The 12010-nt window shown below is 40.7% G+C and overlaps 1 protein-coding gene across 9 annotated transcripts in view; it reads left to right on the top strand.

The window, feature by feature from the left end:
- SERGEF (secretion regulating guanine nucleotide exchange factor) overlaps positions 1-12010 on the top strand; it is a 152240-nt gene that overhangs the window by 22108 nt on the left and 118122 nt on the right. For all 9 annotated transcript variants that reach the window (XR_009486867.1, XM_059848977.1, XM_059848984.1 and 6 more), the window contains exon 9: positions 7767-7921. Coding sequence is in view for 8 of the 9 variants with exons in the window: in XM_059848977.1 (XP_059704960.1) it covers positions 7767-7921 (155 nt within the window). In the remaining variant the exon portion in view is untranslated. The remainder of the gene's footprint in view (positions 1-7766; positions 7922-12010) is intronic.

Below are 12010 nucleotides of genomic sequence, written 5' to 3'. Positions count from 1 at the left end.
CTTCTGAGGCTCAGATGGTGATGGGATATTGAGAGTAGCAGGATCTTGAGTTCTCCAAATGAGGCAGATTCACAAATGTTTGCAACATTGCAGCTAGAGGGATTGCTTTTCACAAAAGGGTCTAGAAAACATGCCTATGCTGTAATTTGTAATCTCTGAGTAAGATTTTCTGTAGCACTGCACAGTGTTAAGTCTAATGAAGCAGGACCTGGGCCTTGCCTCAAAGGGGATAAACATCTAAGCAGTCCTTTTACAGACAAAAAATCAGGAAATCGGACACAAGAAAACAACTGGAAACAGAAGCACACGTGGCATATTATGATACTTCAAGTGTTGTTTTCCCAAAATGGTGTCCAGAAAGACCTGCATGTCTTTTCAGTTTTCTGGGGAATGTTAGAGGAAGAGATGCTCGGCTGCAGAAGGAAGGAAATTCCAGGTTAGAGAGGCCTGTATGGAAGAAAGCATATAACAGTGCAGAAGGGCATGGAGATATAAATATAGAATGTCAGTAAAAGTGTATGACTCATACTGCTGTAGTAGCATAGTGCAGAATTTATTTGCAGAAGTACTGAACAAAAACCCTATGGTATATACAAGGATGCTTTTGCAGATAGTTTTCCATAGCTGCTTACTGTTTTATGCATCTTGCTTTTTTGGAGACATCAGCAAATTGTGCTTCAATTTCCTTTTTTTCCCCTGCTTTTTGTTAGGACTTTGTTTTTAGTTGAAGAGTTAAGTCCTCTACTGAACCTTGAATGCAGCAGTTCTGTTTGCTGGGTAGAGATGAGTTAGATTTGTTTTTAATCATGTAACTAAATTTAGCCAGCAATCTGCATTTTAAGGCATTGCTATTAAAAGTCTAAAAGTGAGATATGTATCATAGTTTGAATTTAAAATAAGCCAGAGGCACAGCTGGTGAAGCAGTCATGACTCTCTAATCATGAGTGGAGGGAAATAAGGAGGGAACTTTCTCTCCTTGCAGGATGAATGCAAAGTCTGATAAGTGCTTTAAAATCCCACCTTTGCCCCCAGCCCCCTTCCCCAGCTTTGTTTCATGATTGCATGGATTTCATGACATCCCCCCACTTTCTTCTTTCAGCCAGGATGATATATCTGTGTGATATCAGCAGTAGGAACACAACTGCACATGCATTTAAGTTGTTACAATTTAGTTTTTCCTCTGGTTTATTCAGAGCTTTGTATGGTACTTTATATTTCCAGTCTCTCCTCTAAAAATGGCCATGTGTCCCATGGAAAACCTGAACCAGAGAAAAGACTTCCAAAGCATCTGGAAAGTCCTGGAATTGGCCACATTCAAAGTTATTATTCAGTCTTTCAAAGCAGTGAAGCATGCTGTTAAGTATGTGAATAATGCCATTAACAGAGCATTGCCCATCTCGAGACATAACTTGGTGTAACTATGGAAGCAAAAAAGGAGGAGTATGAATGTTTTTAGTGAATGAAAGTCAAAGCTGTTTAGGTGTTTAAAGATGTCCAAAGTGCTGGTGAAGATGGATCTGTTGGAAATGTGCATGACAAATTTAGCACGTCATGGAAATGGCAAGTTATGCCTAGCCTATCATATGGAATATTAAATTGAGTTAATACAGCACTGCCTTCAGCAGTGTTTTCTGTAGCCAAGCTCCCATTTCCCAAGGGTTTTTTTTTCAGCCAGATAAATTCCTTAGCCTGGTTTCCCTTCTTTTTCACAATAAGTTCAAGCACAATGAGTGCAGGTGGCCTAGTGGGGAGAAAACCATTTGGGTCCAAAGTTTCTTGGTGTAAACTGTTGCCAAAGGAGCTCCCATTCTGCACTTCAAGGATTTCAGTCTGTGTTAGACTGTCACAGTCCTGGTGGCTTCTCTTGGTGAGTCTCACACATCCTCAAAGCTCCACCTGTTTAACTGAGTATTTTCCATTGTAACCTGTGTTCATACAGGTCCTTGGGTGTTCAATGTTTTGATCTCACCAGGATGCTCTGAAAGGAGATAAAAAAGAAAAGAGAGAGAAAATAATTCTTTTTTAATATCAATCAGAATGGGTCACAGTGAGAAGCCATTTGTTTGCTGGATCACAGATGAGCTTCTGATTGTAGCGATGTGAAATCTTGTCAGTTTGTCTTGCCCACATGCCTGTGGTTAAATTTGATCACCAGGTTTGGGGTCATCTGATGTAGCTCGGGCAGGCAGGAATCTTTGGCCCTCTTGATGAGTATAGGAGTTCTAAGTGGCAAATCCATAGCTGTTATAGGAGCACTGGTGATGCCCTTATGGTTCTCTTCCTGTGGCACTTGTGGCCTTTTGTTGCAGGTTTAAATCTCTTCAAAGAGTGCTTGGAAACCCTTGTGATTGCAGCTTGTTGTGTGGCTGCTCCATGGACTATTCTGAAGCAGCTGTGTATTGCAGCCTGTGACTGCAGAAGGCTGAAAGTGGCAATGGAAATATCTCTAGTTTTCTGTTGCTGTCAGCCCTGAAATACTTTTGCTGCTTTGTTTGGACTTCCCTGATGAGGCATGACCTCAATACTGTGCATAGATTTGTGTTTTAGTGATACATTCTTAATAGCTGTTATGAATGAATATGGGAAAAAAGTCAGGAGTGCCCTATTATATGAAGTTGCAGCAGTTTGTAAGGAGGGCATGGGAAGATGATGATGTGTGAAGAGATGTTGACAGCTGAGCTCCTGTGTTAAAAGGATCAGGGGGCCATTTAAACCTTTGCAGGGCAGATTTTCCCTGTGTTGTACTGAAACCATGCACAGGTGCAGGTGTGAGGATACCTGGTTTCCAGCTGCTGAATTAAAGCTCTCTTCAACCAATAAAGAATTTAGGGTGGATGGATGGATGTTTTTCTGTTAGGTTTTTCTGCACAAGGGCTATTTCTAGGCAGATGAGGAAATTTCTCAGAATGGGTCAAGGACATCAGTGGTTTTCTGAAGGATAGCAGAGATCCGTAGATTTGTGAGAAGTGTTACACTGTGTAGGGCAGGGAGGGAGGCAAGAGGCAGCCTCTAAATGTCAATTTTTAATGCCTGCTCCTGTGAATTTTCATGTGTAAGGAGGCATTAAGAATTTTTTATATAGAACTTCATATTTCAAGCCTGAGATTAAGCATTCAGTGTGAATATCCAGAGTTCATTTGAAAAGTAATCATTAATGCAGCCATGAACTGAGATAGCCTAGATGAACTCTTTCATCTAGTATTTATGAAGGAGAGTTCAAAGCTTGTCTTGGTACCAAACAGAGACTTCAAGGAGATAACACTAGTGCATGTTATTATGTTAAAACAGGAAAATTGATATAAAGATAAATCTGAGTCCAGTGAAAATAAGTAAATTGTAATGTACCTATTTGTCTGTTGTGTTTTACTGAGAAACAACCAATCTGTTTTTAGAAATAATGTACTTATTTTTTTTATTGCTAATTCTTTCCACTTATGTGGCTGAGCAGTTTGATTAAAAAAGTGCTAAAAGGGAAAAATGACATGCTCTGCAGTCTCAGTAGCAGTATAAAACAGCACAGGAAAAGCTACACTGTCAGGCAGGAAGCAAACAGAAGTGCTTTATGCAATGTTGCTGGATTTGCAGTACTCTGAAGGCTATGAACTTGTAATTTTGAGGACATTCTCAACTGTCTGTGCTTTGTTATACATGAGGACAGAAGGATGATGTGAAGAAAATGCAGAGGAACCTTTCAGAGAGTGGTTTGTATTCAAGCCCTTGAATATGTATGTACCTTCATCTGTATTCTGTGAGGGACCTGAGCATGTGTTTTGGGTGATTTGCTGCTGTGTGTACACTGATGCAGACTGCTGTGTCTACAGTTCAAAGAGCACGAGCAAACCACATCTGCATGATCGTGTAGAGTCCCAAACAATGTAGAGTACTGTTGTTTGTGGTGTTTACTTAAGGAGCTGTCAAAAAGTTTTTTCTTAAAATCCTTCTCCCCTTTGTCTTCTTTTTTCCAGCTTTCTGAGCTCCTGTACTGTGTGAACTGGAATAACACAGGATGCATGAATTTATATCTCTTACTCCTTAATTCCAAATGGTATTGAACCCTCTGGACCTTATTTGATGTAGCATTTGCCTGGTGAAAAAATGAACAGTTGCTATGAAGTCATCTGGGACAATGTGGATGTTCACAGCAGAGGAATTGAAATGCCTTTTGGAGGCACCATGCTCAGAGCATGGCAAGATCCAGGTCTTAGGAAGCATTGTTAGTATCTTAGATGAACTGGAAAAGCTTTCCAGTATTGTACCCTTCTTTCTACAAAAGCTGTAGAAGTAACTCCTGCCTTTTGTGTGCCCTTTTCTTGCACTGAGTCTGGTCTGAAATACCACATTTTCTGATGCCTCAGCCACTTCCATGGCAGATGTACTCTGTCCAGTTGACTCATCAGTGTGTATGTTTTCTTGACTTCTAATTAAAATCTGTCCTAGTCTAATATTAGACCAACCCTCCTCGTTATATCACCCTTCATTCTTAAGTAATTCATCCTGCAACCTCCTTACTCTGTATGACTAATGTCTTTTTCTCAAATATTCTTAGAACATTTTAAAATACCATCTATTTTATAAGCAGCACAGTAGCAATACCTCCCATTACAATTGCTCAGTGCTTTCTGTCATAGCTCAGTGCTTTCTTTTCCTTGGGATTTTGACGAGACTTTAACCTTTGGCGGAATTTTCCATGCATTGGTGTTTGCCTCAGCCTGAAATTTCCACTTGAGACTGGGTTTTTTTTTGTTTGTTTTCTGAAAGTATAATCAGTGTTTCATAGAAAAGGCACATCTAAATCAGCTTCTGGTAGTTTCTCTCACAGAAAAGACAGATTTATGTACTTTGAGGTTTTGTTTTTCTTTTTAAAGGATCCCTGAGCAATTGTTTTTTGGCTGAAAAATAGAAATTATTGACTATTAGCAGGAATCTGAGCATGGGATGGGGAATACTCAGCAAACAGGAACAAGTCTGGGAAGGAATATGGCTTGAAAGAACTGAGAACTGCATTGATGAGCAGTGAGAAGGAACTGGTTGCTTAACTTATCTTTGTGCATTCAAGAAATTCTTCCTAAGAGCAAAAATTCATTTATCTGGCTTTAATATTTTTAAATCAATGTTCGCCATGCTTGAGTACTAATAACCACCTGAAACCTGTTTCCCTTATTGTGGCAGAAAAAAAAAAAAGTTAATTGCAGTGGCCTGTGTGTGTAATCAGAAACATTTTACATTTATGTTTTACAGAAATAGTTTACATTCTGCTAAGGCTTCTGTTTGGTTTTGCATGTGTAAGTGATTCTTTGCTAGCTTGTTCAGTGAAAGAAAATAGAATCTGTGGGTGGCAGGTGTTTTATTGCAGCTAAGCATCGTTCCTGTTTTAATCTTTCATATGTGCTTGCAGTCTCCAGTTGCACTGGAGCATTACTCTGGTGGGGAGGTGCAAAGGTTCATTTTTGTTTTGTGAGTGGCTGGTGTTTCTTGTTCATGTCTGGGTCCAGACAGAGCACCAGATTCATTTGAGGAGGGATTTTTTTCCCCCAAAAGGTTGAGTTGAGAGAAACCTTTGTTGCCTCTATGTATGTTTGGTGCTGTAGACTGTGTGAGGATCTGGGTCTCTATTACCAATTCAAAGCTTGCCTTTTCAGAGGCCTTGCAGCTTGCTGATATTTTTGCCAGTGGCACTTGATACCTTTGGCTTCTGAGAGCTGAAGTGCTTTAATTCAGCTATAGTCCTTGGGATCAATACAGCAATGTCTGTGTAGGGCTTGAGAGCCTGTGGTATATTAATGGTCTAACTGGATGTTACAAAAATTCTTTCTGGCTTTAGATTTCATAAAACTCAGTTTCAGTTCCAGTAGTTAATATAAAATAGAGCAGCCTGCTTATCTTTTCTCAGTCCACTAATAGGGTTCTGTAGAAGTGCAGTAACCTGGTCTGATGTAAAAGCCTGAAGCTTAGTGTATATTTAAATTTGTTAGGTATGTTTTTGCAGCTGCAGATATTTTTAGCAGAGATCTATATAAATTGCAAAGTAAATATACTAACTTCAGAACAAGCACGTTTTTTAAACCTCAAACTTTCTTCCTAATCTAAGATACACCAGTAGTTCTCTTAATGAAATTTATTTTTATCCTTTAACCTAACAAAAAGTAGCTACTGTGTTAAAAGGCCTCACTTGTATTGAATGTAGTATGTGACTATTTTCAGCTTTTCCCTGAACTGAGAGGAAGCTGCAAAGGAAAAAGGCTTTGTGCCCTTGAGAGAGAAGGACAACTAATTTTATCACTTAATTATTTTAGGGGAAGCATATCAGTGAACTGAGAGAATGCATCTGAAAAACTTGCAGTGATTGGAGTGAAAGATGTCACTGCCAGCAGATTTCCAAGGAAAGTGCCTATACTACTCCCGTATATGAACTGAGGTTTCCAGTTCATGTACAAAATGCTTTATCACCTTAAACTCCACAAACCAGCAGTGCCCACCTGTGTCCCTATGAAGACAGTTTAACAGCACCCTAAGGAAAAGGGAGGTGTTCAGATTTCCAAGGGTTTGTGTTTTGGCATCTGTTTAGAAACCTCTCAGTTGTCACCTTTGGGTGGTGTGACCATATGCCCTGCACCTGGCCCCTCTGTGGGGCAGGGAGAGGTGTGGTGGGTGTGTGTGTGTGCAGGCTGACTTGCAGGACTGGGTGATATTTTCCCCAGATCACATCCTTTGGCCTATAAATGTGATGACTTGAGTTCAGCTCTGGAGAGCAGTTTGAGGCTTGGCCGAAGCGTGTTCATAACTCAAGGTCACTGCAGGTTTCTTTCTGGGCTGGAATGTGGGCTGATGCTTCCAGTTAAAACCAAGTTGAGGACTTTGCCTTCTGCTGTGTGTATATACCTATTTAGAATTGTAAACCCAGAAGGGATGGGCTTATCTGCAGGGACCTAGTCACTTCATTAAGAAAATAAAGCTGTCACTTGGTATGATTTATTTATTTATTTATTTTTAATTCAAGGAAAGCAAAGGTAAGAAGGATGTTTATTGATGCTATCCATACAGGAGAATGGTGTTTTTGGTGTCAGTCCTGCAGCAGTGCACTTGGAATAATAACCCTTGGAGAGAAGGATGAGCCATATAGTGCTGATTTCATTTAAAGTTACCTTTCCTTGGCCAAGGTGTGATATCTATGAAAACAAACCTGTGCATTTCCAATGCCTAATGGCAGTTGTGCTGGTGCTTCTGACTAACCAGCTGTCTCCTGAGGACTATAGCTCTGCTAACAGTAGTGACAGAATGTAACTTCTATCAGGAAAACATAAAACTCTGTTAAATGCAGGCCATGCAATGAGTTGTCTGTGGTAAAGAATGGGAATAGAAAATAATTCTCTTTTCTGTAATCTTTTATGTGTAAGAATAAGCTGTTTTGTTTGTGCTTCCATTAACCTAAAATATGTCCTTTGTTTAACTAAAGTGTATTTATTGTATGCAGAATATCCAGGTTATTCAGTTTTACTAACAGAATTTATTTACAGCCCAGGCCACCATCCAGATGTTATTCTGCTAGAAAACAAGTTAATGAAGAATGAGTAGCTTCACAAAAGTATAACATAATATCTTGAGCTAGTTTTTTTTTTTTTTTTTTTTGTTCTGTTCCTAGAAATAAGTTTTTACCAGGCTTTTGAAGCTGTAGATAAGATGCATTAAAAAGTTCTGATTTTGAATTGGCATCCACAAGTTTCAGGAACTTGGTGAATAAGTAATCTTGAAATGTGTTTTGTGTTTAGAAACTGGCAGGGTGTTCACCTGGGGCAGAGTGGACTATGGGCAGCTTGGAAGGCACGTGGTGGTTCCCAGTGGGCAGCAGGACACAGCATCTGAACAGTGCTTGGAGCTGTGGAACACCCCAGTTTCAGTTCCTTGCCTAAATGGAGCATCTCAGGTAAAGAAGAAAATTATCATTTCTACCCTCTACCCTTCCTCCTTTTTTTCCTTTTTTTTTTTTTTTTTTTTGTGCATTAAAACAACCAGAACAGTTTGCTAATAGAACCTTTCCAAATGCTGCAGCACCAGCCTTTGCTTTCTATTCCTGTAAATTTAGAAATTAGTAAGATTAAATTATTCTTTCAAAGGGCTTTTGCATTCAGGAACTGTTTTTTTTTCCTTGGTGGAATCAGCCTTAGCAAAAGATTCCAAGTTCTCTCAGGTATCAATGTGTGCAGGTGTCAGCTGTGCCTAGAGTGCAGCTGAGCAGAGGAGGTGGGACTTTGCCCAGGTGTAGCACTACTTTTGTCTGAAACTCCAGACCAGCACCCCACAAATCACAGCTGGTGGTCCCTCTGAACCATGGGGGAAGCTTGCACAGCCATACATTTCTCCTGGCTTGTATTGCAGCTGAGAAGAGTGGAAATTCCCAGTACTGTGGGGGCAGGAACAAAAACTTGTGATGTGTTTGAGACATGTGGTTGATGGCTGATCCAGAACTTCTGCCCACTAAGCTTACTCTTGATCTCTTGTGCTCCTTGAGAAGTCTCCAGTTTGAGTTGTAGGGTGAGTGAAGGAGGGGATGTGTTCAGGAAAGCAGAGATGGGGGAACAGGCAGGAGGTGGGCTTTGTTTGAGGTGCAGCCTTGTTGGCTTAAAAACAGATTAATGGTCTGTCCAGCTGCCACTCAGAGTGTAGTCATCTAGGGCATTAAACTTTAGTGAGGTGTTAAAGAGAACCTGTGAAACTTCTGAAGAGTTGCCTTGTTCTAAAAAAGGCTGAAGAGTTTCAATCAACCAACCCAAAACTTCTCCAGCTACATGGCCCAAGTTGCAGAGGCAAAGGCAGGGACAAGGAGAGGGAAGCACTGCTTATTTTTGGAGAAGACCAGGTTTGAGACCATTTAAGGAACCTGAAGGTGCACAAGTCTGTGCACCTTCAGGTTCCTTAAATGGTCTCAAACCTGATTTATCTGATGTGATAAATCTGTGGGTCCTGAGGGAACTGACAGAGCAACTGGCTAGGCCACCATCCACCATACTTGAGAAGGTGTGGCAGTTTAGTGAAGTCCCACTGGGAAAAGGGGAACATAACCCCAGTGTTAAGAAAGGGAGGTAAGGAAGACCTGGGGTACTACAGATTGGTCAGTCTCACCTGTGTGCCTGGCAAGATCATGGAACAGATCCTCCTGGAAACTATGCTAAAGGATATGGAAAATAAGGACAGCCAACATGGCTTCACCACAGCAAATCTGGCCACCAGCCTGGCAAATCTGGTGGCCTTCTATGATGGGGTTACAGAAATGGTGGATGAGGGAAGAGCAACTGACATCATCTACCTGGACCTGTGCAAAGCATCTGAGACTTTCCCACTTGACATCCTGTCTTTAAATTGGAGAGACAAGGGTTTGATGTGTGGCTGACTCAGTGGATAAATACTGGCTCCATCTCTGCAGTCACAGGGTTGAGGTCAGTGGGGAGTGGTGTTCCTGAGGCACTGGAACTGGGACCAGTACTGTTTGTCAGTGACAAGGACAGGGGGATCGAGGGCACCTTCAGCAAGTTTGTGACACAAACAAGCTGTTTGTGTGGATGACACGCTGGAGGGAAGGGATGCCATCCTGAGGGACCCTGTCTGGGGCCCCACAGCCCATGATGCTGTGCTCATGTTTAATCACTTTTAACTCCTCTGAGTCTCAGACAGCTTTCTTACCTGTTTTGACATGGGGGTCCCTACTTTTTGTCATGAGTTATGTGTATAGAGCTCCATTTGTGAATCTGCTTCACGCTGTTTTTCATCTGTGCTGCGTGCAGTGTCTCAAGTATGTTGTTCTGTTGTTTCTCAGACAATACAAAGCCAAGGCAGCTGCAGCTTTTGCACAGTGGAACTTACCCTTGGCAGGACAAGTGATCCATGAAAGTGAAGGGATGTATTCAGATAGATTCCTTGAAAAGAAAGAGAAACAACAATCTCATCTTTATTCTCCTGCCCTCAGTGCTGTTCCTCCTTATAGACCTGTGAGAGACCTGATCTGAGTGATTAGCAATGGCAGTGTTCTGGAGCAGACATCATTCTTTGCAGAGATAACAGCACAAAGATGACTTAAGAGGATCATCTGCATCCTAGGAGGAGCTGTGTTGATGAAAAAAGGAAAAACAGATAATAAGGACCTAAACTGTTTCACTTCAAGATTACAAAATAATGCTAAAGCTAGAATTTATACTTGAAAATGCATTAAATTGCAATATGTAGGCTATGTAGAGTGAGCTGTTCTTTGTTAACACACAAGCTACCCCTTTTTCCATTTGTTGTCATGTGGAGATAGGATTTTATTTGAGAGCTGAATTGAAAGGAACATAGACATGAGATCTTTTCCATGTTTACCTTGAATTAAAAATTCCAATCTTTGTGTTTAATGCAGAGAGACAGTTTAACAGTTGAGGATTACGACTGATGATTTTTATTCATGGTCTATTTTTATAAATCACTTTTAATGATTCAACTGAATTTTTGGCAAAGCTGTGGTCTGCTGACTGCCTCTGCACTTCAGTTAATATTGTTAAAGTCAAAGTGGAGAAACTAATCTAAGGATTAGAGGACAGTATAAAAGACTCACAGGTTTAGTTCAAGGGCAGAGGAGTAGATTTAACCTCTTGTGTTGCTCTGTATCTCCATGCCCATGGCTTGTCTACTTTCTCCACCAAAGACCAGGGATTCTCCTTTCTTTGAACTGACACTGTTATAATGTCTGTGTCTGCCACTTCAAAACCTGATTTTTGAAGTGTTGTGAGTGACCTATTCCATTGTGAGTTTGACTTCAACTGAAAACATTGACCTTGAGAAATAAGAGTGCTTTTTTCCTTTAAACTGAAGCAAAGGAGGAACAAAAGCCTGAGTTTTAGATAATTATCCACTAATCTGAGTGTGTCTTCCTGGCAGGTTGAAAAACATGGAGGTTCCTTGTGGTATTCATGTTCTCTCAACAGAGAGACATAATTCTCTCTTCCAGGATTTTTCCTGAGGAAGGCAGTGAGAAGCTCAGAGAAGAAGAGAAAACAATTCCTATCTTCACTTGCTGCTCCTGTTGTTTGGCTCATGTGGAATGTGTTAGGGAGACTGTTTACTGAGAGTGATTTGTTAATTGGACTCTGCTGATGGTTGTTTGGACTGATTGGCCATTTGGGTCAAAGCTGTGTTGTGACTGTTGGAGACAGTCAGGTTTTTCTTCAGTATTCTTTTAGTGGAGTATCTCTTTAGTATGGTTTTAATATAGTATTAGTATAATATAACATAGCTTAATAAAGCAATTGTTCAGCCTTCTGAAATCATGCAGTCAGAGCACATTATTCCCTATGTTGGGGTCACCCTGCATCGATAGTTCCAGCTGTTGAGTGTGTTTAAAGTTCTTGCATTTTGCCACTGCAGGTCTGTTTGCTGTTTTCTTCTCAGTGCTTCAGTGCCAAACCAACATGGAATAGGCCAAGGCACTGAGAAGTTGTTGTGTGAGGCATTTTTTAGGCAGTGCTCTTGTGTTGTGGGGCGTCCTTGATGGGACCTCTTCAGAACATCTGACTCATCTGATGCTCATTCATCCACCGCTCTTCAGATGAAGGGACAATTAAATACAAATGGCCTGAAATATGATGAGTCTCTCTATTTAGCAAATGCTACAAAGATCTGGTTTAATGTTTCCTCCTTGTCAAAATGCTTTTCCAGTCTGTTTGATATTTTTGGCTTTAATAGCTATAGTTCCACTGTTTGTGGTATGTTCAGCATGTCGTTCACATTGCAGCAAACATTTGCTGCTGCAATAGACAAGTGAGAAATGTCTGTGCAGTTCTGAATGTTTCTTGCTAAGCTGGGTGGAAGGAAGGGCTGCAGTAATTTTGGATATGCATGGCTTCACATGAAGCCATGTTTTCATCATGTCCTTTTCTACTCAAAGCAAACTGTGCTAGATCACAGTTTTCTGGGGAGAGTTCTCTGAAATTTCAGTTGGGAAATGAAAAAATAATCATCACTCAACTTGAATCTTGATGATGGATGT

This window comes from Haemorhous mexicanus, chromosome 6 (genome assembly GCF_027477595.1).
Source record: "Haemorhous mexicanus isolate bHaeMex1 chromosome 6, bHaeMex1.pri, whole genome shotgun sequence".
NCBI classification, from domain to species: Eukaryota; Metazoa; Chordata; class Aves; order Passeriformes; family Fringillidae; genus Haemorhous; species Haemorhous mexicanus.
The sequence above is the reverse complement of the archived record's forward strand: the minus strand, read 5'-3'. Positions and strand labels throughout refer to the sequence as shown.